Source organism: Chlorocebus sabaeus, chromosome 24 (genome assembly GCF_047675955.1).
Source record: "Chlorocebus sabaeus isolate Y175 chromosome 24, mChlSab1.0.hap1, whole genome shotgun sequence".
Lineage (NCBI taxonomy): Eukaryota > Metazoa > Chordata > Mammalia > Primates > Cercopithecidae > Chlorocebus > Chlorocebus sabaeus.
The window spans coordinates 70,904,570-70,932,282 of record NC_132927.1 but is presented as its reverse complement, the minus strand read 5'-3'; the positions used below and the strand labels follow the sequence as shown (position 1 = coordinate 70,932,282).

At 48.6% G+C, this 27,713-nt stretch overlaps 1 protein-coding gene across 3 annotated transcripts; it reads right to left on the bottom strand.

The window, feature by feature from the left end:
* On the bottom strand, positions 1-27,700 carry SERPINA3 (serpin family A member 3). 3 transcript variants are annotated; one of them, XM_037984453.2, is made up of 7 exons: positions 26,787-27,700; positions 26,467-26,540; positions 24,954-25,692; positions 9,040-9,690; positions 4,610-4,883; positions 1,680-1,830; positions 1-443 (listed from the first exon to the last, which is right to left on the bottom strand). In XM_037984453.2, exons 4-7 carry the CDS (start codon positions 9,680-9,682, stop codon positions 240-242), a joined length of 1,272 nt encoding a protein of 423 aa, XP_037840381.2. In that variant the 5' UTR covers positions 9,683-9,690; positions 24,954-25,692; positions 26,467-26,540; positions 26,787-27,700; the 3' UTR covers positions 1-239. The 3 variants fall into 3 exon arrangements, with proteins under 3 accessions (XP_037840381.2, XP_037840379.2, XP_037840380.2); XM_037984451.2 differs by lacking the exons at positions 24,954-25,692; positions 26,467-26,540; positions 26,787-27,700 and adding an exon at positions 11,625-11,753; XM_037984452.2 differs by lacking the exons at positions 24,954-25,692; positions 26,467-26,540; positions 26,787-27,700 and adding an exon at positions 11,629-11,726.
* Between the last annotated feature and the right edge of the window lie 13 nt (positions 27,701-27,713).

Below are 27,713 nucleotides of genomic sequence, written 5' to 3'. Positions count from 1 at the left end.
TCCAAGGAAACTGTTTATTGCTATCGGGAGACCCAGGACCCTCCAGAGTGAAGAGTCCACGGGCCCTTGTGCATGTGGGAGCTACACAGGCAGTTGCTGTCACCTTCCAAGGATGAGCAGACAGGGCCAGACATGCCCTGGCCACTCGGTGCACAGGGGTCAGACTGTGCCCAGAGACCCGAGCATCCAGCTTCCATTCCAGGCTCCCTACTGAGAGCCCCACTGCTTGATGGCAAGCTCTAGGCTTGCTTGGGATTGATGACTTTGCTTATGAAGAAGATGTTCTGGGTGTCCATAGGGACGATGATCATCAGGAAGGGCCTGTTGAAACGCACAGTGATCTTTGGGTCCACGAATGCAGAAAGGAGGGTGATTTTGACTCCTGTGGCAGCAGATGCTTCTGTGCCCTCCTCAGACACATCAAGCACAGCCTTGTGGACCACCTGTGGGGAGAGCAGAACATTACTCTCGGGAGACACAGATGGGCAGGAAGTCAGCAACCTGGCTGTGTGCCGCTAAGGGGACTAATGTGCATTGAGCACCGAGCACTGGCCTGTCTTTGTGCTGTTGAATGTTTGCTCTTCTCAACTCCCCTGCCAACTAGTTTTGCACAGTACCGATGCCTAGATATGCACATGGAGACCCAGATGCTGTGTGTGATTTGCCCAGAGCCATCGAGGTAAAGGATGGAGCAACTCATATGCATCCCTTTCTGTCCGAGTTGAGAGTCTGTTGCCCCCAAAACAGCCACTACTGTTGGGAGGAAGAGCAAGAGCAATGTAAAGTATTTTTCTTCCAAGCAACATCCTGGCAGCTCTTGACCACAAGAAGCTGCTGCAGAAACCTCCTCGGCCAGGCCAGCATGGCTTTCAGCATCTCTGCTGCTCTAGCTTAAACATCTTTGGGATTTTCAAGTACTTTTCATGGCCTTGAATTCCTAAACCATATGGGTCTGCTCCTCTACACACGCCGTTCTGTTACTTTGCTGTTTGAAAGGTGGAGTGCAGCTCTCAACCCAGTGCTGTGTGAGCACAGAGGGCAGACAAGAGCGAAGGGCTGCATGGCCACCCTGCCTTGGCACCTCTGCTTTGAGTAACACAAGCTGAGTGTCCCAAGTAATCTTCTCTCATACTCTGAGCTTATTTTCATCACAATTGCTAGATAGTCATTGTTATTACCTATTGGCATTACCTGCCTAGGCAATCCCAAGAGGCGTCTGGCCCTCTGGACAGTGGCTGGGGCAGGGGCTGCAGCCTCAGGTTAGTGTTGAAGCAACTCCCTCACGCTTGGTGGTTTATTGTGGCTTCCACAGTAAGTCCCCAGGCTCTGGATACTGGCCAAGAACTATCACTACCATTTTACACATGAAAAGCTGGGGGTGGAGGACTTCAATTGTTTGCCTCCATGGGTAGTAAATGATGTAGTGTGGAATGGTGCCTGTGGCTTTCTGATTCCAAGCCTGGGTGACATTATGTTGTAGAGGACCAGCCCCTAACATAGCAATAGGAGCTGGGCTATAACTTAGCTCTTCTTGGCTTGGGGGTGTCCCAAACAGGGTGAGTGCATAATGAGAAATGCACTTGCATTAACCCAAGTTCAAGAGTACCCTAAAGTCCATTTGGCTTTCACCATTCAAGTTCAGATACAAAGGATGAATTGACCCAAGTCTAAAGACTCACCTGAGAGACTGCTATGTTCCTGGCCCCTGTGATTCCTGACAAGTCAGCCTTGCTGGTGAAGACTTCCTTAATGCCCAGCTGGAGAAGTACGTCTTCCAGGTCATAGTCCCTCGAGATGGAAAACTTCGGCAGGTAGAGCTCGTCTATATGTCTAGAAAATGAGAAAAAAAAAGTATCTGAACCTCTGCTGATCAGTGCCTACCTGCCTCCCATCTCGCAGCATGGTCTTCCCTGGTTTCCTCTACAGTCACCCCCCTTCTGACTGGAAATAGATAATCTGTTCCTCAATTTCTTAACCCCTGTCTTTACTCTTCTTGTTCATTAATTATTCATTCAGATCTGCAAGTGTGAAAGGCTCCAGGCAGCACACCAAGTCTGGAGTTGTGGCCCTGCTCAAGCCTGGTCCTGCCCTTTCCCTGCAGTTTGCAATGCGGTTGAAGCACCTTCACACCAGCAGGGACTCCTGATTGTGTTGAGAGCCTGGACCAGGTTAGCTGCACTGGCTGCATGGCAGTTTGCTTCACAGGAGCACCAGGAAGGCTTCCTGTAGGAGGTGGCGTTGAGGCTGAGTCCCAAAGGTGGGAAAGGAGCTAGCTAGGTGAAGAGGTGGGCAGGAGGCAGGTGGAAGAACCTGGAAGAAGGTGGGAGCAGGAGGAGTTGCTCCACAGGGTGGTGGGTGACCTCAGTGTCTCAGGGAGAGGGATAGTGAGGGATGAGGTGGGGCAGGAGCCAGAGGCAGGTCAAAAAGGGCCTGGGGGCCTCTGAGGAGTCTGATTGTATTGGAAGAGCTTTGGGGACCCTGAAACCATCAGTTGGAGGTTCCCATCTTGCCTCGCCAGTGGGCACTGTCCCTCAAGCCAGGTGTGGACTGGCATAGAGCAGGCAACAAGCTGTTAGAGGCCCAAGTCACACCTCCCACCTGCGAGCTCCCCCTCCCTTAGCTTATAGCCCTCTTAAGACACCTGTCACTGACTGCCTGGTCTTACAATTATACAGGAGGCTGTGTCTTCCATTAGACTCTAAGTCCCATGAAGGAGGAAGGTGTCCTATTTCTATTTTTATTCACTCATTCATGTGTGTGTCCCTTCATTCCCTCCTTCATGCAGCAAATATCTAGTGAGCATTCTCTGTGGGCCAGGAGTGTGTGGACCACAGCATTTTATAAATCTAAGCATTTTGTAAATCTAAAGTGTTTGGAGAATTCTTGCCATTCGAAACTATTTACTGAGCCCCGCTCCCTGGTGCTAAAGGAGGAAGGAGTCTGGGAGTAAATGGATGGGTTGGGTAGGACTCCCATGTTCTGAGTCTCCTGGGATCTAGAGTGAGGAGGGGCTAAGGGTCAGACAATCCCGAGAGGTTTCCAGCCCTCTGGACAGTAGTTGGGGCAGGGGCTGCAGCCTCAGTTTGTGTTGAAGCAGCTTCCTCGCCCTTGGTGGTTTATTACGGTTTCCACATACAATATCTCAGTGGATTCTCATAATCACCTAGTGAAAACAGGGGTGGTGGGGAAAGGACACTTCTCTCTATTCAGGAGATAGCTGAGCTCCAGAGAAGAGCAATGACCTGCTCCAGGTCACACCAGCCACCACGGTCTGAACCCAAGGCTGGTGCTCCTCCCTCCCTACCCCGCACAGTTGCCCACATGCACTCCCTGGGCCCACTGCAGGGTCTGGGCCCGGAACTACTGCTCCACCTCACTGTGTCCCCATGAAATCGGTCAGCTCAATTCCATGTGCCCCAGTCTGTTCTTCTACCCTCAAGTTTATCTGGAATGCAACCACTTCTCACATGCATGGCTCCCTCCTGGGTCCCAGCCACAGTGGGTTCCCACCTCATGTCTGTGTCTGGTTCTTGCAGGTGTCAACGACTCCACACCTGCTCTATAGTTATTCTCCTCTCAGCAGCCAGAGTTCGTCTTTTAAAACAACACTCGGCTCGCCGCACTCCTCCAAACCCCTGATGGCTCTCCATTTCACAGAGAGGAGGAAGGACAAGGTTTTCTAGGGGTCTACGTGGCCCTACATAAGCTGCTCCACCCCTTTGGGGATTCCTGACTTCTCTCAACTCTCTTCTCACTTGCTTTGCTCCAGCCACTCTGGCCTCGCTCTTCCTTGAACATATCAAGCTCACTTCCACCTCAGAGGCTTTGCACTGACTGTTCCCTCTGCCAGGAATGCCTTTCCCTGATATATCAACACTACTCCACCCTTCCCCTCTGTTATATGGATGCTCAGACATCACCTAATGGCCACTCTATTTAAAATCACAAGCTAACACAAGTTCCAGTTTTCCTGATCCTTTCTTCCTCCTCTACTCAGTTTCTATCCCCCTACTCAATTTCTCGCCTTCTAACATATCACACAACTTATTTGTTATATTTATTTATTGCCTCTCTCCTCTCCTACTACAAAGTAAGTTCCAAGAGGGCAGGAAATCTTGTGTTTTATGTACTGATTTACTCTCACGGTGCAAATTAGTGTCTGACACATAGTAGGTGCTCAGTTAATCATGCAGCAAATGCTGAGCAAATGAATAAACATAGTGGTTCACCAGTGCAGAGCGGATTCTCAGTGTCCATCTCATCACAGCCCTCAACTGATCACAATTCCTTCTGTTTCTCTCTCCCTTCAAGAGATTGAGACCAGGAGAGACCGTGCATGAGTGTTTGGGACTGTGCAAAAGATTTCTCATGACTTAGAACATGCTGGAGTCAGAGGAAGCCTCAGCCCCTTGTCCTGTCTGATGTCATCATCTTAAAGAAGAAAAAATAAAAAATCAAGCCCAAAGCCACCCAGGCAGCACAGGGCAAAGTAAGTGTAATTTCCACCTGTCCCTGTACGAGTTCTCCCACCACCATGCCCTTGTCCCTGGACATTGGTGAGACCTTGACTTGGAGAGATGTGGGGTCTTGGGGGGCCAGGAAGAATCACCTGAACTCCAGTGAGTCTTTCCACCGCTTCAGGGTCTCTGGGAGCAGCATGGCTTCCACTTCCTCCATCTTGTCTTGATCAGGGAGGATGAAGAGTGCGCTAGCATTGCCTATGTACTTCAGCTCCACTACGGTGCAGGACAGCTCCTCATCCCGGAAGTAAGGTGTAGTCACGTGCTGCAAACTCATCATGGGCACCTTTACCCACCTTCTCTTGCTCCAGTAGAACCTTGAATCATGAGTATCATGGGGGTCAAAGGGCATCTTCCATTTGGCTGAAGATGGAGCAAGCAGTTGGAGAACGTATGAGTGCAAGGGTCACCCTGCCTTGACTCTGCTTCCCCAGCAGTGGAAGTGCCCAGAGTCCCTCACAGAAGTGACCCTGCTTTGGTTTAGAGAAGTAGATTGGCAATAGTAAAAGTTATTGGGGGTGAGGGAGAGACCAGCAGGCTTGGATTCGGAAAAGAGCCATGAAAGAAAGACCTAGTTTCTTGTGCTAAATGAGAAATCAATAGGAATCTGGGAATAAGGAGTGCAAGAGAGAGAGAGAAGGTTTAGGGAAAGTGAGGGAAAGAGGCATGACAACACTTGGGAGGCTGGTGCCTGAGGAGAAATGGGACAGCCTTGGTTTCTTAACAGGAAAAATGTTTCATTAGCAATTGTTACTCACTGGCATTACAGGGATGTGAACATATAACAGTGGTTTGTGGGAGGGCTTTGGGCGGAAATAGGAGGAAAGAGACTGGGTTCTGTATGTGAGTTGGTGAAGGCAGACAAAAGAGACGCCGATCAGTGTGAATGAGGGGAGGAACAGGGAGAACCTTAGTGGAAGATAGAACTCAGAGCCAGGAGAGACCATGGGAATAAAAGCCTAGGGACATTTGTGACATCTTAGGGGGTGGGGGTTTTGGACATCACAAAAGCCATGAGCTGGCTATGGTCCTCAGCTCATATCTAGCTCATGTCCACCTCTACAGACCATGAACATCCAGCTAAGACTTGCCCTGGATTTGGTGTCTGTCTGGCCGAGGATTCAATTGTGGGTATTCTAACTCTGAGGCTGCCTAGGTTTTCAGTGTTGCAAAGGTAAAATTCCATGAAACTGCCTCTGGCACCTCTAGCTATCACAAACATGAAATGCAGTCTGACTCCTAGCCAGACTGACATAATTCCTCTCACTAAAGGCCTATTTACCACAGTAAAGAGAAAGAGAAAATCTTGAAAGAGGTAGAGGTAGGGGCAGAGGGAGGAAAACTCCACCTTGTCTAAAAAGGAATAACGATGAAAACGACAGAAGACTTCTCATCAGAAACTATGCAAGCAAGGGAACAATGGAGTAATATATTTAAAATGTTGAAAATTCCATGAAACTCATTCTTTGGGAATTACGACATAGGCCCATGATTTGCATGAATGTAGTTGGGTACAATTATTTTCCTCCTTTAGAACAGGGGTCAGGAAACTATAGCCTGTAAGCCAATACAGCCTTGGCTTATTTCTGTGTGTACCTAAAGCTAAGAATGGTGCTTATATTTTTCAAAGATTGTAAAAAAAAAAAAAAAAAAATGAAGGGGAAAGAGAAGATGAATAAGAAGCAGAGGAGGAAGATGAACAGAAGAATCTGCAAAAGGGACCTCATGTGGACCCCACAGCCTAAAATACTTACTTACTAAAATACTTACTACTTTTCCTTTATAGAAAAAAATTGTCAATTCTTTCTCTAGGTTGTAGGCTCCACAATCTGTCACCTCCATTCTTGGTTTTGGGAGGTGCTTGGTAAAAGCTGATAAAGTCACAAATGGCTTTACATTAGGGGCTAAAATGAGGCAGAAAAAGGAATTTTCAAATGGGCCCAGGTCAATTTTGAATGTTTAATTATTTGCTTTTCTGGACTTCATGTCTCCTACCTAACAAATGGCAACACCACCATCCACCTTTCAGGGCTGCTGCAAGGATTAAATGAGGTATTGCATGTGTATGGCTGGTGAGAGTAGGTGCTCAATAAATGGGAACTTCTTCCCTTTCTTTCTTTATTTTGGTTTTCCTTTCCGTAATTGCAATGAGAGCCAGCTTCTGGGTGGCCTTACATTCTCTTGTGCCCTCATCTTCCTTCTTGACACTTCCCCATCTTTGGACTTTTAGGACCAAAATAACAGTCCATCTTTCCTTCCCCCTCCCCAAAGACCATCTCAGCTTCTCTGGTCCCTGCAACCTCCCAACATGGAATGACTGGGGACAAATCTAATCATAAAGACCCCTCGGAGCAAGGACCCATCTCAGGGTAGGAGATATTTCAGTTGAACAGGTGTCCCTGTCACCAGTTGCAGCAGCCATTCAAGTGCTTCTGTGGCCTCCATGTGAGGGCAGTACCATGGAGCACCTTCTTATATTACCCAGGGCACCGAGCTCCTCTGGAATCTTTCAGCTGGGCAGATCTCCAGCATGGGTCCCTGCCAGGAAGATGGGCTCCCTGTGGGGACCCCGACTGCTGCCTTGTATGCCAGAATGGGGAGAGGGATAGGTTTGCTGGATGAAATCACCACCCAGGCTCTACAAGCCTTTAAATCTTCTCACATCGGGCCCCATCTCCCCCCATTTCTGTCTGCCAGTCACCAAGTTTTCTGATTCTGCCTCCTTAACATCTTCTGACATCCTCAACTATTCAACTGAGGGCCCGAATGTCTGGTTAGACTAGTGTCTTCAGTATCCGATCTTTGCTTGACTCGACTTATCTCTTCTGTAATGGCCTTCCCTTCCTTTTCTATCTGGATTTAAGAGAAAAGAAGAAAACAGTTTTCTAGAGGAAACCTTCCTTTCTTGAATTCCCATCTTCTGCCCTTGGTTGGATGCCCCCTCTCCCTTACTTTCAGTTGAATACATAGTTCTAGCATCATTGGGTGAGTCAATCCTCACATGCTCGCGGGTCCAGTGGGTGCAGTGGAAGAGGAAGAGCAGAAAGGGAGGGAACAAGCACTCCAGGGTTCTGAGCTGGGACTGTCTCAGCCTGAAGCTCATGCATGCTCAGCCCCCTCCACCTGCCACAGGGCGGCCCCAGCAGTGACCAAATCCCATCATATACACTGTATGTAAACCAGGCTGAGGCAGGGAGCAAAACTGGCACCTGGAGAGTGAGGAGAGGTCAACAGAGGAAGGGGAGGGGCCCTGCAGGTCTCCACTCCAGGAGGACCAGAGCACTGAACAATGAGGGGAGTGGGAGATTTCAGGGGAGGGTGGAGACATGGGGCCAGCTCCACTGCCCACCTGTTTACCACCTGCCTGTTTCCCATTGGCAGAGGCAGGTGGGGAGGGAAAGCTGGGCTGGCTACTGTGTCCTGGAGGGGAGAGTCCTAGCACAGGGCTAGGTGGTAGGAGGGGAGAACACGGGAAACTCAAAGAACAAATGTCATGTGAGGCATGGAGTAGTCTTAGAGGGAGATCTGGATCCACGAATTCATTTACAGATGAAAACCCAGGCCCGGGAGAGGAAGCGGCTTGCCCAGGAATCAACCCACAGCCCCCAAGCAGGACTCTGCCTCCAAGCAGCTCATGTCTCCCAAGCACCTTTCCACCCTCTGGCTCAGTGATCACTCTTTGTGTCCCTATCTCTTTTTATTTGTCCCCATCTGGACTGCGGGTTCCAGGAGGCAGAAGCTACCTGCTTGCCCTCTGCCCCTTTGGAGCTTGCAGGCTGAGGTTTGCATTGGTTGAGTTTCTATCAATGGGATTGGGCTCTGGACCAGTTAGAGTCTGGCAAAGGGTCATGTCTTGGATACCGCCCACGCTTCAGACTCTTCCCCAGATGGGAACAATGCCATTTCTGCTCTCATTTGTTATGTGTCAATGACACATTTTTAAAAATAGTTAAAGATGATAGCAGAACAGAATCGTAGAACCTTGGAAGTGGCCAGGCTCCTTGATGATTATCTTCCCCTGTGAAGCTGGCCCTAGCCCCACCTGCCTGCCTCCAGACACCAAGGCCCCTGGCTGGACCACCGCCTCCCGCATGTGCAGGGTAGAAGCCGCAGGTGCCTCCAGACAGAGGGGCTTCCTGGCCCAGTCTAGCAGCGCCCCTGCAAGGAGGGAGCTGTAGCTCCTGTGCGCCCTGGAGTGGTTTGAAAGGAGAGCTCCTTCTTTCTGTTTGCTGGACAAGTATAAATCAGAGTGAAAGGCACCACACTGACTCAGACCAAGGGCTGATGGTCCCCACTGAGTTATGTCTTGGAAGGACAAACCGTAATTTGGAAAAACCCCACAGGAGATGGCGATGCCTATGGGCAGGGCGGGGCCTTGATGCCCATGCTGCCCCCACGCCGTGGGCACTCTCCTCTACAGTGGTTTGCCTAATAACACCGTTGTTGAGTCAGGACAGAAATAGCCCTGAGGCTCGAAACTAAACATCCACCTCTTCTGAACCCCAAACCAGGCACTCACCTTTAAAGAAGATGTAATTCACCAGGACCATCACTGTCTGCGAGTCAAGGTCCTCGATCAGATCTGTGATTTTCCCCCTGGTTCTGTTCTTCACGTAGTCGTTGATGAACTTCTTAGCCACAGCTGAGTCCTGAAAGTCAGTGGCAAAGGCTTCGGAGCCATACAGCCTCTTGGCATCCTCCATGAACCTGTCCAGCAGACTGAGCTGCTCTTCGATGAACATGGCATTTCCCATACTCAGCTGCAGCCCGTCGCTGGACTGGTTGAGGGTGCGCAGGAGGTGCTGGAAGCTCTGGTGAATTTCTGCCTCAGAAGTCTCCGTGAGGTTGAACTTGAGGCCTCTGAGAATCTCCATCAGGGTGGTATTATGGGCCCCCAGAGACAGGAAGGCCAAGGCGGTGGAGATGCTCAGCGGGGAGAAGATGACATTCTTATCAGGGGCCTTCAGGACCAACTGCTTGTACAGGCTGAAAGCGAAGTCCACATTGGCGGAGGCTAATCCGAGGTCCACATGCGTCCCCTGGTCTTGATCCTCCTGGGTCGGATTCTCCTTGTCAAGTGGGCAGTTAGGGTGGCAGAAGACAGCAGGGCAGAACCCAGCCACCAAAAGCCCCAGAGCCAGGAGAGGTAACATTCTCTCCATTTTCAACTCTGCAAAGCAAAGATCCTTTAAGTCTCAGAGGGCCAGATGGAGCCCTGACCACCTCCCACTGCCCCCCACCCGGCCTGTGTCCTGGTCCCTGTTCTGCTGCCTCTTGCTAGCTTTGGAACCTCCCTCAGGTGGGTGCTCTCTGGGGTCCCCGACATGCATCACTGTGCTTCCTTTCATCCTTTGAGGTAACTGCCATAATTGTTGCCATTTTTTTCCAGTGGAAAAACTGGGCACTGAGCGGTGAGGGGGCTTGCCCAAGGCCATACAGCAAACAGGTAAAGGAGTCCAGTGGGCAGCCAGGTTTTCCTGGCTCCTCAGTCTGGAAGCTAATGGGGGGTCTGAGGTTCAGTCCAACCAGAATGCCTGCTCCTCTCCTCCTGCTTGGTGAGCAGACCTCATCCTAGGGGATTAGAAAGCAGGGGTCCCTTCCCCGAGTCCCCTAACTGCCACCAAAGTACAACCCAGGGATGAAGGAGCCCTGGACAGAGTCAGAGGCCACAGTGACTCTCCCAGCCTCTAGATGACATGTGGTGTGGCCTCCGCAGGCCTCCACGGTATGATGCTGGGTTGCAGGGAGAATTGACTGAGAGAGGGAAATGAACGTGCCCGGTATGATGTCTGGAGCCTAGATGGCCCTGATAATGGTCGGCATCAAGACCAAAGAAAGGCTAACGTTCTTTTCTGCCCCTGCCAGGTTGCCACATGGCGTCTGTGTCCACCATAAGCCTGGAAGGGCCTCCTAGTGGGGAGAAGGCAGAGAGGGATTTGGACTCTCCCAGACTTGGACTGGCATTTCATTTTGGCCAATTCTGATTGCTGCGTAGTGGCAAGCAGGTGACTGAACCTCTCTGAACCTGTTTCCATCTCTGCACAACATGTTAAGTGGCTCAGGTGAGATAAATGATGAAGGCACCTGGTTCATACTAGATGTACCGGGAGTCACAACCTCCCATACTACCCCATGCCTGAAACTACAAGCCAGAGAAGAGCCATGAGCTACTACACAAGATCCCCTGGAAGGGCTGAGTTCCAAGCTGGTGACTGCAGCAAACAAGATTATTCACCTTCAGCCTCCGCCCACTCAGTCCTAGAATTCAGAAGAGAAAAGCAGTGGCTTGGGTGCTGGGGAGAAGAGCAGGGAAGAGAGGGGAGTGGAAGGGAGGGGAGGGGAGAGAGGTAGAGAGAGGAGGAGAAAAAGAAGAGAGCAAGAGAGAGGGGAAGGAGGGGAAGGAGGGGAGGCCAGTGGAAATGCCTTTGGCCAAGCCCAGGGACAGAGGTAGCTTGTTTGCTTCAACTGTTTACTCTCAGGCTGATGCAACCATTTCTCTGGATAAATGTTAGACAATATTTTTCTCCAGAATTATTTCAGGGGTAAAGACTTTGGGCAAGTTGGAGGACTGACTGTTTCCCAGCAGTTTGTCTTTTCTGCTGCTGGCCAGGGACACAGCCCATCTGTCGACTTGGCCAGGGGTCCTTCTGGGGAAGTGGAGCCCCCGAGGCAGCCCCATGGAGACCCTGAAATCACCGTGAGGCCTGTGGCCTCTGCTCAGAGGGACCCAGTGCAATAGTCACATCTGCCGCATGTTCTGAGAGCTGCACCCTGCTCCAGGCAAGAGGACAGCACCTCCTCCCTGAGGGCCAGATGCACAGCGGACTCGAACCAGAATCTGTACGTATCAAGGCAGAAATGACCATAGAGGCCCCAGGGCACCTCCGCCCTTTGCAGGTGTGAAAACCCAGACACAGAGGATGCCTCTAAAAAAGGCACAGGGAATCAGCGGCAGCCCAGAGCAGTCCCCTGGCCCCTAACACCTGAGCACACCCCCTCCTGGCCTCGGCTCACCCCTCACACTCCGCACGCTCCAGGCTGCCCTAAAACTCTCCTGGAAAGACAGATTCCTCCGCTCCCAGGATGTAGAACATCATGGATTACCTGCCTCAGGGAGCTGGATGTAGCTGGTGGATACCAAAGCCGTCTGTCTGGAGTGGTGGATTTTCATGAATGCTGAGGCTTATTTATTCCTGCAGAGAACTCCTCCCCCTGCTTGAGAAATGCCAGGACAACCAAGTGTTCTGTTCTCAGACTGGAAATGACCAGATGATAATTTCTGGTAACACTGGCTTGTTAGACCCACTCAAATAACCTGGTTATGGGAATAGCTCTAATCTCTTCCTTAAAACGTCAAACACACACACACACAAATCCTTTGTCGTATTAGTTTTTATCTGCTTTTTAAATACTCATTAAAGAACATGGAAAAACTCAGAGAATATAAAGAAAGACTTTGGAAAACATCCCCCAGCACTTTACTACCTGGAGAGGACCCCAGCTAACATTTTGGTGTATTTCTTTTTTATTTCTTTTTATTTTTTATTTTTATTTTGAGATGGAGTCTTGCTGTGTCACCCAGGCTGGAGTGCAGTGGTGTGATCTCAGCTCACTGTAACCTCTGCCTCCTGGGTTTAAGCAATTCTTCTGTCTCAGTCTCCTGAGTAGGTGGGATTACAGGCACACACCACCATGTCCTGCTATTTTTGTATTTTTAGTAGAGACGGGGTTTCACCATGTTGGTCAGGCTGGTCTCGAACTCCTGACCTCGTGATCCGCCCTCCTCAGCCTCCCAAAGTGCTGGGATTACAGGCATGAGCCACCGCGCCCGGCCACATTTTGGTGTATTTCTAAGGCACTTTTCTTTGGTGTATCTGTGTGTGTGTGTGTTAGTGGCTGCGTGTGTGTCTGTCTATGTGATGTGAATGTCCATATACAAACCTAGATAAATTTTTAAAATACAGGACTCTATTTTTCTGTAGATCAATTGCATTTTGGGCACCACTTCACCAACCCCAGAGAGTAGGGCACCTAGAGAGGGGTGAGGAGGGGAGCTTTCGGGGAGCACAGGTGTTGTGAGGAACCCCTTGTCCTCAGGCTCTCTCTGTGTCTCTCTGTGGGGGCGTCCTCAGCCTTGGCCTCTGCCCTGCTGAGCCTCTGCTATTGGTTCACCCCAACAAGTGGTTGTCCCTCCTCCCCGGCCTTCAGGTATCCTTGGGCCTCTCTCTTAGCTAGTCCAGGGTCTTTCTTTGGCTCATCAAAAAAAAAAAAAAAAAAAAAATCTTGGCTGGGAGTGGTGGCTCATGCTGGTAATCCCAGCGGAGACTGAGGTGGGCAGACCTCCTGAGGTCAGGAGTCCGTGACCAGCTTGGCCAACATGGCAAAACCCCGTCTTTACTAAAAACACACACACACAAAAAAAAAATTAACCGGGCTTCATGGCGCATGCGTGTAATCCCAGCTACTTGGGAGGCTGAGGCAAGAGAGTCTCTTGAACCCAGAAGGCAGAGGTTGCAGTGAGCTGAGATCATGCCACTACACTCCAGCCTGGGTGACACAGCGAGACTCTGTTTCAAAAAAAAAAAAATCCTTCCTCTTGATTCCTCATGGTCACAGTCCCCATCCACGATGGCTATGACAGGCCTCTCTAGAGGGCATGCTTTGGAGGCCACTGGACCAGTGGGGAGGTTCTAGCTCTGCCACCAGCCAACCTGGCTTGAATCTCTGATGTCTGACTCACCAACTGACTCACTTCAAACTAATCATGGGAAATCTCTACAGCTTAATTTCCTGGTGTCTAAGATGCAAGGTAATATTCCCTGACAAAGTGGTAATCAAGAAGAAATGAAATTATATTAAATGTACGCTCTACGAGGACAGCATTTTTTGAATGTCTGTTGTGATAGTGCTGCATCTTTAGAGTACTTACATATTTGTTGACTGTAGGGCACTACGATGACCAATAACTGTCTGGGTCCATCTTCCTTAAATGACTTTCAGGCTCCCAGTTTCAGAATTGGATATATGTGTGTGTGTGTATGTGTGTGTATCTTTATATATCTCTATATATATGTGTGTGTGTGTATCTATATATACATATACACACATATATAATATATATTTATATATTATGTATATATTATATATTTTTTATATATTTATATATATTATGTGTGTGTGTGTGTGTGTAGAGAGAGAGAGAGAGAAAGAGAGAGAGAGTCTCGCTTTGTCACCCAGACTGGAGTGTAGCGGTTCAATCATTGCTCGTTGCTCACTGAAGACTCTGACTCCTGGATTCAAGATATCCTGCCACTCAGTCTTCTGAGCAGCTGGGACCACAGGTGCACAACACCATGCCAGGCTAATTTTTAAGTTTTTATTTTTTGTAGAGGCAGGGTTTCATGGTGTTGCCCAGGCTAGTCTTGAAATCCTGGCCTCCAGGGATCCTCCCACCTCAGCCTCTCAAAGTGCTGGAGTTATGGGTGTGAACCACTGTACCTGGCCAATACATATGTTTAAGTTACACAGAATCTTAAAGAAATAGTGGCTAAAATGAGACTGAAGTTCATTTCCCTCTCATGCAGGTCCAGTTGGAGGCAGTGGGTTGATAGGGTGGCTCCACGTTGTCAGAAACCACGTCCTCCTGTCTGGTTACTGAGCCACCCCTCCATGTCTGTTTGTCTGGGCTAAGATGGCTTACTGCTGTGTCCACCTTCCAGCCCATAGAAAGGGCCACAGGGGAAGGGAAGGGCACAACCTTTCTTTTGAAAGGAATGCTTTAAACATTGCCTGTTATTTCCACTTGTGTTCCATTGGCCGGAGTTGTGTCCCATGGCCACACCTAGTTACAAAGGAGGCTGTGCAGTGCAGTCAAGATTCTAGGTAGTCACTTCTCAGCTAAAAATTGAGAGTTCCATTACCATGAGAGAGACAAAGAGAGTGGACATTAGGGATGACTAGTCGTCTTTCCTCAGAGCATTACCTGAGTGTTCTCAAGTTCTCCAGCCTCAGAAGAGCATCATTTTCTTTCTTTCTTTCTTTCTTTCTTTCTTTCTTTCTTTCTTTCTTTCTTTCTTTCTTTCTTTCTTTCTTTCTTTCTTTCTTTCTTTCTTTCTTTCTTTCTTTCTTTCTTTCTTCTTTCTTTCTTTTTTTAAATTATACTTTAAGTTCTGGGGTACATATGCACAATGTGCAGGTTTGTTACATAGGTATACATGTGCCATGTTGGTTTGCTGCATCCATCAACTCGTCATTTACATTTGTAATGATGTAATTATATAACGTCATTATATTATTTCTCCTAATGCTATCCCTCCGCCAGCCCCTAATCCCCCAACAGGCTCCAGTGTGTGACGTTCCCCTCCGTGTGTCCATATGTTCTCATTGTTCAGCTCCCACTTATGAGTGAGAACATGTGGTGTTTGGTTTTCTGTCCTTGTGATAGTTTGCTGAGAATGATGGTTTCCAGCTTCATCCATGTCCCTGAAAATGACACGAACTCATCCTTTTTTATGGCTGCATAGTATTCCATGGTGTATATGTGCCACATTTTCTTTATCCAGTCTATTATTGATGGACATTTGGGTTGGTTCCAAGTCTTTGCTAGTGTGAATGGTGCCACAATAAACATACGTGTACATATGTCTTTATAGTAGCATGATTTATAATCCTTCGGGTATATACCCAGTAATGGGATTGCTGGGTCAAGCTGTATTTCTAGTTCTAGATCCTTGAGGAACCACCACACTGTCTTCCACAATGGTTGAACTAATTTACACTCCCACCAACAGTGTAAAAGCATTTCTATTTATCCACATCCTCACTGGCATCTGTTGTTTCCTGACTTTTTAATGATCCCCATTCTAACTGGCATGAGATGGTATCTCATTGTGGTTTTGCTTTGCATTTCTCTACAGACCAGTGATGATGAACATTTTTTTCATATGTCTGTTGGCTGCGTAAATGTCTTCTTTTGAGAAGTGTCTGTTCATATCCTTTGCTCAATTTTTGATGGGATTGTTTTTTTTTTTTTTTTTTCTTGTAAACTTGTTTAGGGTCTTTGTAGATTCTGGATATTAGCCCTTTGTCAGATGGATAGATTGCAAAAATTTTCTCCCATTCTGTAGGTTACACGTTCACTCTGATGATAGTTTATTTTGCTGTGCAGAAGCTCTTTAGTTTAATTAGATCCAATTTGTCTATTTTGGCTTTTGTTACCATTGCCTTTGGTGTGTTAGTCATGAAGTCTTCGCCCATGCCTATGTCCTGAATGGTATTGCCTAAGTTTTCTTCTAGGGTTTTTATGGTTTTAGGTCTTACATTTAAGTCTTTAATCCATCTTGAGTTAATTTTTGTAAAATTGTAAAAAAAAAATCTGTAAAAAGCTGGAAGGGATCCAGCTTCAGCTTTCTGCACATGGCTAGCCAGTTGTTCCAGCACCATTTATTAAATAGGGAATCCTTTTCTCATTGCTTGTTTTTGTCAGATTTGTCAAAGATCAGATGGTTGCAGATGTGTGGTGCTATTTCTGAGGCCTCTGTTCTGTTCCATTGGTCTATATAACAGTTTTGGTACCAGTACCATACTGTTTTGGTTACTGTAGCCTTGTAGTATAGTTTGAAGTCAGGTAGCATGATGCCTCCAGCTTTGTTCTTTTTCCCTAGGATTGTCTTGGCTATGCAGGCTCTTTTATGGTTCCATATGAAATTTAAAGTAGTTTTTTCCAATTCTGTGAAGAAAGTCATTGGTAGCTTGATGGAGATAGCATTGAATGTATAAACTGCTTTGGGCAGTATGGCCATTTTCACAATATTGATTCTTCTTATTCATGAGCATGGAATGTTCTTCCATTTGTCTATGTCCTCTTTTATTTTGTTGAGGAGTGGTTTGTAGTTCTCCTTGAAGAGGTCCTTCACATCCCTTGTAAGTTGGATTCCTAGGTATTTTATTCTTTTTGTAGCAATTGTGAATGGGAGCTCACTCATGATTTGGCTCTCTGTTTGTCTGCTATTGGTGTATAGGAATGCTTGTGATTTTTGCACATTGATTTTGTATCCTGAGACTTCGCTCACGTTGCTCATTGGCTTAAGGAGATTTGGGGCTTAGACAATGGGGTTTTCTAAATATACATAATGTCATCTGCAAATAGAGACTTGACTTCCTCTTTTCCTAATTGAATACCCTTTATTTCTTTCTCTTGTCTCATTGCCCTGGCCAGAACTTCCAATACTATGTTGAATAGGAGTGGTGAGAGAGGGCATCCTTTTCTTGTGCTACTTTTCAAAGGGAAGAGCATCATTTTGTTTATAGCTGAGCTGACTTAGTCTTAACCTCCATCCCATGTGAAAGCAGAAAATTTTTGACCTTCTGCAGGTCCTGCTGAGGATGCTTTGGAGGACCTGCAGAGGGTAAAGAATTGTTCTGGGTGCTGTTGGTCACCTGGAGCTTCAGGTGGATGCTCCAAGGCCACATGTACCCCATTCCCGACCTTCTCTCAGCCTCTTTTCTGGACTCTTACAAGTCTTCATTGGTCTGCTTTGCCCCAGGCATTGGTACAGGCCCTTCTTTCGGTTCTGCCAGCACCATTCATACAAGGATGGCACATGTCATCGTGGAGTCCCACGGCCGGGTGAAACCACAGGGCAATTAAAACAGAAAAGTGAAGCAACACTAAGGCCAAATCATACTCTTCCAGGTCCACTGCTCTTCCTTTTTGGAAGGGCGTCCTGTGGGTCATCTCCCCACCAGCCCGTGGGCTGCAGGATCGCTGGAGCCTGTTTTCCTCCTGAGTCAGCAATCCTTTGAGAATATTCTCTCATCAGAACCCAGGGCACTCCTACTACATTTTGGAGCCCCACAAAAGGAAGCAAAGAGGAAATGAGGAGGATACTAGGGTCTGAGGAGATGCTCCCCCCTTTGAGGAAGAGAGCTTTGACATCCTTGCTGTACTGCACGTGTGATTCAGGGACCAGCAGCTACAGCAACACAGAGGAGCTTGTTAGAAATGCTAATTCTTGGGGCACAGCCCAGGCATACTAATTTAGAATTTGGATACTAATAATAACCCAAGGTGATTAGTGTGCACCAGAAAGCCTGAGAAGCACTGCCTCTTAGGCTAAGCGGAAGAGCAACCTCTGTAGGAGGTTTCTGCCTTTAGAGTTCCTCTGTCTCCAGCTCCCTGGGTTGGGATCCACCCTGCCTCTGCATAATGTGGCTTCAAGTCAGGCTCTCCCAGGACACACTGAGGGCCTTGTCCAAGGGCAGAGTTCAGCATCTCCTGCAGAATAAGAACAGGTGCAGTGGATTTTAAAATAATATGTAGGCCGGGCCCAGTGGCTCATGCCTGTAATCCCAACACTTTGGGAGGTCAAGGCAGGTGGATCACCTGAGTTGAGGAGTTCAAGACCAGCCTAGACAACATGGCGAAACCCCATCTCTAATAAAAATACAAAAAAATTAGCCAGGCATGATGGTACATGCCTGTAGTCCCAGCTACTCAGGAGGCTGAGGCAGGATAATCACTTGAACTCAGGAGGCAGAGGTTGCAGTCGACTGAGATCCTACTACTGTACTCCAGGCTAGGTAACAGAGCAAGACCCCATCTCGACAGGTGCAAAGTGAGGCATATGCAAACAAGACTCCATCTGCCGGGGCAGCTTTCCTGAGCCTGGGGGACTGGTTCATCATGGATCCTAGGCTTCTGTTGATTCTCGCTGCCTCTATCTGTAATGAAGCTGGTTTGTGTGGCTTGCATAGTATTGTGTCACATCAAAAGGGGCCTCAAAAACACCCTTCCCTGGCTTTTATATCCCAGAAGTCACTTGGATGACTGAAAACAAGTTTTAGGAGGAATGAAGACAAAGCTCAGGTTGTTCCTGATATTTTCTCCTTGTCTCAGGGCACTGCATTCTTAGCACATTGTACAGTTACTCTAAGAGCTAAGAGTGGGAGGAAGGAGAGTGGGGCTGGCCAAGGCCATCTGGGGATTGCTGTCCTGTACTCTGCATCCCCCATGGCCTCTTGATCCTGCTAAATCCTGCCTCCTTTCCCCATACCTCTCAGTAGGTATGGAAAATTCCCTAGGCAGAACATGTACTGGCTAATGAATATTTTGACATTGCCATGGCTGACTGTCTCCTCTTTTTGTATAGCTTCCATCTCTGATGATGTTGAAAAAAAATCTCTGTCCCTTTTTTTTTTTTTTTTTTTTTTTTTTTTTTTTTTTTGAGACAGGGTCTTACTCTGTAGCCCAAGCTGGAGTGCAGTGGTGCAATCTCACCTCATTTGCAGCTTCAACATCCTGGGCTCAAGTGATCCTCCCACCTCAGCCTCCCAAGTAGTTGGGATTACAGGTGCACACCACCGTGCCCAGCTAATTTTTGTAATTTTTTGCAGAGACATGGTTTCACCATGTTGCCCAGGCTGGTCTCCAACACCTGGGCTCAATTGATTCACCCACCTTGGCCTCTCAAAGTGCTGGGATTACAGGCATAGGCCACCTTGCCTGGCCTCTGCCCCTTCTTTTATCCTTAGTTTTCTTACCAAGTTTTGGTCTGTGTCAACCTCCAGGAAGGGGAGTTAGGAAGGAGGAAAAAAGTTTCCAACGTCTAATCATGTGATTTGCCCATGTACTCCCAGCTGTTAAATGCGGGAGCTGTTGGAGGTTAGGAAAGACCAATCCGATGCCAAATCCAGACTGTTAAATGCTGGAGCTGTTGGAGCCTTGGAAAACCAATCCAATGCCAAATCCAGACTCTCACCACTATCCCCTGCTCCTTCTTTAAAAATGAAGGGAGGCATTTCCATTCTTGAACACAGGACAGAAAATGACAATTTCACAGGCTTTAGGATTGATGCCTTTTTAAGGCTTTGGTTGTCTGTGGATCTGTGTAGGGAAAGATTTTCTTTACTGATTGGGGTCTCAGCTGAATGGGAACTTTGTCCACATCGGTCACCACTCTCTCCTTTTGACTGTGGATGGGCACGATCCTCTGACTTAAAATGGACCCAGGGAGTCAGCCCATGGTGAGACTGAAAGTTCACTCTGGCTTTTGGGAGGTCAGGGCCAGGGGCTCCAGGGCACTATTTCTTTTCCTTTTTTTTTTTTTTTTTTTTTTTTTTTTTTTTTTTTTTTTTTTTTTTAGATGGAGTCTCATTCTGTTGCCTAGGCTGGAGTGCATTGGCATCAGTTCACTGCAATCTCTACCTCCCTGGTTCAAGCAATTCTCCTGCCTCAGCCTCCTGAGTAGCTGGGATTACAGGCAACCGTCACCACACCAGGCTAATTTTTGTATTTTTGGTAGAGACGGAGTTTCACCATATTGGCCAGGCTGATCTCAAACTTTTGACCTCAGGTGATCCGCGCACCTCAGCCTCTCAAAGAGCTGGAATTACAAGCTTGAGCCAGCAGGCCTGGCCTCCAGGAGACTATTTCTAAAGGTCAAGGAATCTGGTGGAATGCAGGAGTGGAGATGGCAGAGGCAGTGGATGGCACTGGCCTTTGGGACCTATGTGAGTGTGGCTGTAGTGCCTGTCTCAAAAGTGAAGAGACTGAAGATTCACATCAAAGGCGCCTGGGACCTGGGACAAGCAGATGCTCAGTCCAAGGAACAGTGACTCTCGTTGTCTCTAGATTGGAGTCACCTTGGTACATACAGAGTCTACAGAGTCCATCAGACACTGGCATTCTGCAAGCGTGATCATTGTGATGCAGTTTGTGGTTTTCACAACTGTTGCCTTTGTGGTGCCACAGTTGATCCCTAAATGCTGACTTGGTGCGGTGGGCTAAGGAGCACCCTAGGAAATGGGTTGTGTCCACACATGGGCTGGGACTGCAGATAGGAAGAGTGTGCTTCTGCGGCATAACCAGAGGGACCAGCAGGAGCCCAAGCACAAGCATGCCCACCTGCATGGGAAGGTGAGGCAGAGAGAAACCAATGCTGGTGCCTTCCAGAGAGGCAGGGGCCATCCAAAGAGTGTCACCCACCAGGGCTTCTTTTGCACCATGGCTTTGCCACATTTACTTGCTGGATGACTTTAGGGCCATTACTTTACCTCTCTGAACCTCTTTTGTCAACCGTAGCTCCTTTAAGAATTCTTAGGAGGCTGGGCTCAGTGGCTTACGCCTATAATTCTAGCACTTTGGGAGGCTGAGGTAGGTGGATCACCTGAGGTCAAGAGTTTGAGACCAGCCTGGCCAACATGGTGAAAGCTTGTCTCTACTAAAAATACAAAAATTAGCCCAGTGTGGTGGTGGGTGCCTATAATCCCAGCTACTCGGGAGGCTGAGGCAGGAGAATTGCTTGAACCCAGGAGGCAGAGGTTGGAGTGAGCTGAGATTGCATGATTGCACTCCAGCCTGGGCAACAGAGCAAAAACTCCATCTCAAAAAAAAAAAAAAATTCTTAGGAAGATGAAATAGATACTGACTGACACCAGCAGATCCAGAGAACCCTGAGAAGGCCCCACCTTCTCTGTGGAAGGCCAGAGGACTCTGATCTCTGTTAGAAAAAGATGGAGTCAACAGCCTGTTTTTGCCTGACACCCATGTTGCTCTCTGGCTGGGTTTGTGCTTGCCTGGTTTGGTGGCTGCTGGGGGAGATACTGGCTGCAGATTTGAAGCAGGAGTTGCAAATTTCCTTCAGCACAACCAGACCTTTGGTGGTGTCCCTGTGTGGATAAGAGGCACCTGCAGAGGGTTTGGCAAGAGCAGGGAGAACTCCTGACTCTGTTTTGAGTGCTGCTGAGTCATCCCTTCCTCCCCGGTACTGAGTGGTGTTGAGTCTGTTCTCCCTCCAGGAAAGAGTGGCTGCTATAGCTTGCCATCCCTGGCTTCCATTTCAGAACTGCTGCACGCTGCATGCTGCATCTCAGATTTCTGGCGAACCAGCCCAGCCCCCATCCCTTACTGCCTAGACAACCTCACACATGTCCTAATTGCTCTGAGCCTCGGTGCCTTTCCTGTGTGTGAAATGAGACAGAAATATCCTGCTCACTCTGTCGTTCATTTATTCCTTCAGCTAGTCCATCCATTTTTAAAAACATTAATCATCTACTATTAGGGCAATTACTCTGCTGGATTCTGAGGTTCTAATGCTCTGGTCATTTTACAAATGTGTCCACAAATGTCTGATACCACTTCCTTGAAGAGATAGAGCTTAATTACCTCCCCTTGCATTGGACCGGACTTAGTGACTTCCTTCTAAGGCAGAAGGGGTGGGGTATCATTTCTGAGACTGGGTTATAAAAAGACTGCTGCTTCTGCTGTGGGTTCTCTCTCTGTCTCTCACTCTGTCTGTCTTTCTCTTTTCCCCTCTCTTTTGTGCTTTCTCTCTTTTTTCTGTCTCTTAGTCCTGGACATTAAACAACCATCTGTGTCTCTGTCTCTGTCTCTCTGTCTCTATCTCTCTCTCTGCCTTTCTCTTTTTTTCTCTCTCTCTCTTGTGCTTTCTCTCTATACCCTCTCTCTCGGTCCTGGACACCAAACAATTAAACCTCTGTCTCTCTCTCTCTCTCTCTCTCTCTCTCTCTCTCTAAGTCACATTTGAGCAGCCCTGTGAGTAGCCCACATGGTGAGGAACTGAGACCTTCTACCAACAGCCTCATGAGTGAGCCTTCTGGGATTGCCCTGGCCAACAGCTTGACAGCAAGCTCAAGAGAGACCTCGAGCTGGAACCACCCAGTTTAGCCCCTCCTGGATTCCTGACCCTCAGGAACTCCGTGAGATAATCATGGGCGACTGGCTCTGCAGCAGTGGATGACTAACACATTCCACAGCTCCCATCCTCTTGACTCTCAGGAATCATGGGAAGCAGGTAAGGAGGGAAATTTGAGGGTGACGTAAGAAAACCAGTCAATCTCATAATACAATCTGTGCCACATGGCTGATGCCTTACTACCTTCCTCCACCTTCCTTGTACTTAAGTAGATCTGCCTCTTCTTTCCTCATTCCCGGAGGCCCAGTGACATAGATGATGGTCATCATAGCTGCTCTGTTCTTTATGCTTAAGAGCCCATGGAATCCACATGAACACCCACTGAGGCGGGTCCTATCACTCCCTCAACTCTAGATATGAGGAAACAGAAGTGCAGAGAGGTGAAGCTCATTCCCAAGGCCTCACTGCCACTGTTGGTAAGTGCCAAGCTGAGCCAGGATTCTGAACCAGGCAGGTTGGCTTCGACGTCCACCCTAGTTCCTTCTCTGCAAACACAGCTCCACTCCCAGGTGACCTGTGCCCAGCCTGGACATGAAGACACAGTGATCTCAGAGATAAAGAGATACCCTCTGAGGTTGCCCAGCTGGGGAAGGTGGAGGCCTCGTGACACCTCTGGCTGTTCTCTGTGCCAGCCCTGGAAGGAGCCTGGGTTTTGCATCAGAAATAATGGGCTTGCATCCTGGTGGTGTGGATGATCAATTGTGCTTCTCTCCTCGCCAGGACACAGATAGCCTTCTGATTTTAGGGTTGAGGGGTTGTGCATGCTGCGTTTTACCTGTGGCTCTGTCTTTATCAGAGGCCTCTGGTAACTAACATTTTGAGCTGGGATTTTGACACAGGTGCCTCCTTGGCACCTGTACTTAGCTACCCTCACATGGAGCATAGCACCCAAATAACCCCCTTGACTTCCTCGCTTGCTCTTTTGCTCCTCATCCTGCTCCTCACAGTTATTCAGCAAGCAGGACGTCAGTGGGTGGTGCCTCTTCTCCTGGCTCAGCCTCCACCTTCCCTTGGGGCCCCCAGCGTGGGGCTGGGTCTCCCCCTCCACATCCCTACTCCCCACCTCTGCTGCCCATGTGGGTCCCAGCCTATCTGGCTGCACCCTCAGTGACCTCTGAGCTGGTCCTCACTTCCACCCTCATCCCACCAGACTGTTTTCTACGTGGCCACCAGGATATCCTTAAGAATATGAGTCCTTCAGGTCACTGGCCAGTTTGAAGCACCCCTACTGGCCTCCCAGTGCCCTGAGGCCCAACCCCATCATCCCCTGGTCCAGAAGACCCCCTTTCTGGACTGGCGCCACCAATCTCTGCAGCTGGGATGCCTAGGAGCAAAGTCCCCTAGAGCTGGCTCTCCCTGCAGAGCTCATCTTTGGCCAGGGGAGGGAGGGAGAGGAGCTCTGGGAAAACCTGCATTAGAAAAGCCTCTTTGCTACTCCCAGGTTGGCTACTCCTGGCACAGGTTTGCAACTTCCTGGACAAAACCATGTGAGTCAGCTCCTCTGCAGTGAAGAAGGCGACCTCACAGAATGTTCTGTCTCAGGCTTCAGTTTGATGCAATCATGGATAAATCAATCCTTTGTTATGCTCTCAGCCCTCACATTATGTAGCAGGAAGCCTCCCAGGATCTTTCCTCATGGCACTGACCCTCCTCTGACCCAAACTCCACTCCCACTGCCAGTGCAGTGCCTGACCTTTCCCGCTCTCCCTGGGATTTCCCGCATCTCTGCAGGGAAGGCTGTTGGCTTCTGACCATCAGAGCAGCTGCTTCTCAATCATCCCTGTTCCCTACAGGTAGAATTGTCAGATTTCACAAACAAAAACACCTCACAATTCATAGGGAATGGGTACTTGTGCTAAAAAGTTACTCATTATCTGGAATTCCGCTAAAAAGTTACTCATTATCTGGAATTCCGACTTCCTGGGTGTATATGGTCAGCACTTCCCCGCCTGTAGGGCATGCCAGCTCTTGTGTGTGGTAGGGGTCCCAAGCTCAAGGACTTACAGAGTCCTAGGCAGCAGCTGAAGACTTGTAGAGTCTGAGACGTCAACGTGGGGATGAGCATGGGGAGCTCGCCTGGGCGTGTGTGCTTGTTACCTGGTGAGTGCTCTGCAGTGATTGGAGGAATGGATACTTACATAACTAAGAACCTCTGGGCCTGTTCTATGAGGAGTCTGAGGACCACCCTCAGGCAAGAAAGCTAGTTGGGTGGCACCGCAGGGAGCTAGGGGAGTAGGGGAGTTATTGGGGCCTGAGCGCCCAGGTCATAGTGCACTGAACAGGACAGTCCTGCCCTTTCTTGTATTGTAGGTGGCAAAGCATCAAAAATCTGTGTGCATTTGAATCCCAAGGGGGAGCTTAAAGACTCTGCGTCAAATATTCTGACTTGTCCTGATTTATCTGATCAGGGCCAGGAATACGTATTTTTAACAAGTTCCTCAAGTAACGTTAATCAGAGTTTGAGAAACACTGCTATAGGGAGGTCGCAGGTCATAGCTTTTTTTTTTTTTTTTTTTGCCTGGTGTCCCCTGAGCCTTCAACAACCCTGTAACCCTGGCCTCATTACACTCATTCCCCCTGCGTAGCCCGAGAGCTGGTCACGTTGTGTCCGCTTGCGATCACCCAGCTTAGATACTGGGCAGCAGAGATTCCACCCACGCTCCACCCTCAGAGCCTTGAACCCTAACATTTGTGATGTAACAAGATAAGGATCATTTACCTTGATTATCCTGATCAAATGCACACGCTTCAGAACAGCTCCTCTGGGAGAGGCTGGGAGAGAAACAGAGGCTTCTACTTAGTGGAGACACCGCTCTGGGTTCCTGACTCAGGTTCTTCCTCTGTCCATTGGGGACAACAGGGACCACCTCAGTGGGGCACTGAGAGGGTTAAACGGGGTCACACAGGGAAAGTGCCTGCCCTCTCCTCACCCCAGCAGGCAATGGGTGCTCAGCTCAGTACAACCAGAGGCTGTAGCTGAGTTAGCCACTCAGAATCCACAGTGCTCCAGGAGGCTGTGTGTGTGTGTGTGTGCACGCACGCACTCACGCATGTGCACAGATGTGTGAGTAGAGATCCAGACGTGTGCAGGAGCAGCTGGTTAACTGTACTCTGCATGTCTGCGTAAAAAGTCACCATCAGGAAGGGCGTATGGATGCCCACACTAGGTTCTCCTGGGAGTCAAAAGTGTCTTGTGTCTTGTGTCTGGCTCCTGTGTCTCTTGTCCCCTTAGAGCCCCTTACTGCCACCACGGTGGTCTTGGAGAAGGGTGGCAGAGAAGGATCAGTACTGTGGACCTGCAATCCATTTTACTTCTCTGTTTTTTTCTTCATTCTTTTTCATTATGTCATCTTGCCACATTACAATGTCTCCTCTACAAGGCCAGGGATTTTTGTTTTCTTCATTTTTCTTCAGCACTTGGAACAGTGCCAGGCACACAGTGGACATTCAGTGAACATCTGTGGACAGATGAATTGTTGTCACCATAGTTTGTAGTTCTGTTTATTTGTTTACCTGGTTATTACTGGGGCCAATGTCTGCCAGGAAGTGTCTAGGGAAGCTGGAGAGGACCGGAGATGTCACCTGCTTCCTGTCCCCCAGCCCTTTCCCCAGGTGCCTCTCAGTTCACCTCTGCATTAACTCAGCCGAGGGGCACAAAGGGCAAAGGCAAGTGCCAGACACACAGGACATAGCCTCCAAGTGCTGCCTGTTATATTACTGAGTCTGGGCACCCTACTCAGTGTCCCTGTGGCCAAGAAAAGGATGGGCCTCCCACCCCACCTTCTCCTCTCCCCAGCTGCTGCCACAGGCACCATCTCTCAATTCCGTGTACAGCACTCCCCTTTTCCCACTTCTGAGACTCACGGGGTCTACACCTGATTGTCCCTCAGAACTTGGCTTCAATGGCACCACCTCAAGGAGACCCTCAGGGCCCTGGCTGTGGAAGGTCCTCCCGATTGTCTCTCTTATGCCCTGTTCTCTTCTTTAACTGGTCTCCTGCTTCTGCCTTTGCAATTCCCAACCCCACTTATGTGCCCTGCTGCATAATGTGAGGGCCGGGAGCATAACAAAGGATTGACTTATCCATGATCGCATCAAACTGAGGCCTGAGACAGAACATTCTGTGAGGTCGCCTTGCTCACTGCAGAGGAGCTGACTCCCACGGTTCTGTCCCTCATCCTTCTGTCTGCGCATAAGTAGATGCCTCCACGCAACCCTCCCAGGATGCTCACCTCTATCCACAGCTGCTTCTCCAACACCCACCAGGCCCTCCCACAGAATGAGCTCACCAACAGGGAAAAATCACCTACAGGTAAAAGAAAAAATGGTTTTCTTTTTGAAACATTTTCTTAAAAAAAGGGGGTGCAGCAAACCACCATGGTACGTGTATACCTATGTAACAAATCTGCACATTCTGCACATACACCCCAGAACTTAAAGTATCATTTAAAAAGCTATTTTAAAGCAGTTTTGGATTTACAGAAAAGTTATACAAACAATACAGAGAGGTCCCATATACGGTCTCCCTGCTCCCACTAATGCAAATACGTACATCTCACGTGACCACAGCATGTTCCTCAGAACGGGGAAGTGGACATTGGTACAGCCTGGACTTACTTGGGTTTCACCAGCTCTCTCACTAATGTCCTTTTCTGTCCCAGGATTCTACATTGCATTTAGTCATCGTGTCTGCTTAGTTTCCTCCAGACGATTTCCCAGGGTTTCCTTCCTTTCATGACCTCGACACTTTTAAGTAGGAGTGGTGGGGTATTTTGCCAAATGTCCCTGAACTTGGGATTGGCTGTCATTTTCTCGTGATTGGACTGAAGTTCTGGGTTTGGAGGAAGATCCCACCAGCGAGGCAGCCTGCTCATGACGCCATATCGAAGAGAACGAGATGTCAGCACTGCTTACAGCCGGCGATGCCAACCTTGATCCCTTGGCCAAGGTGGTGTCTGCCAGGTCTTTTGACTGAGATGTTGCCATGTTCCACTTTCTGTGCTTCATATAGATGACAGTCTCATTCCACAGTACTTGTCATCAAGTGACATGCAATCCATTTTACTTCTCTGTTTTATCCTTCATTCTCTTTCATTATGTCATCTTGCCACATTACAATGTCTCCTCTACAAAGGCAGGGATTTTTGTTTTCTTCATTTTTCTTCAGCACTTGGAACAGTGCCAGGCACACAGTGGACATTCAGTGAATATCTGTGGACAGATGAATTGTTGTCATCACAGTTTATAGTTCTGTTTATTTGTTTACCTGGTTATTACCGGGGCCTGTGTCTGCTGGGCTTACTCTTATCATTACGCTTGCACTAGCTCCATGCCTGGATTCCTACTAGGCATCCCAGGAATAGCCTTTGGATGGAGGAGCTGAGTAAGCCCCGCAGTCAAGGGTAGGCTGGGCATGGCTGCTCATTGTGGTGGGAAGTTCTTCCCCTGAAGACCAAGGTCATTTTTTAAAAAAATCTGG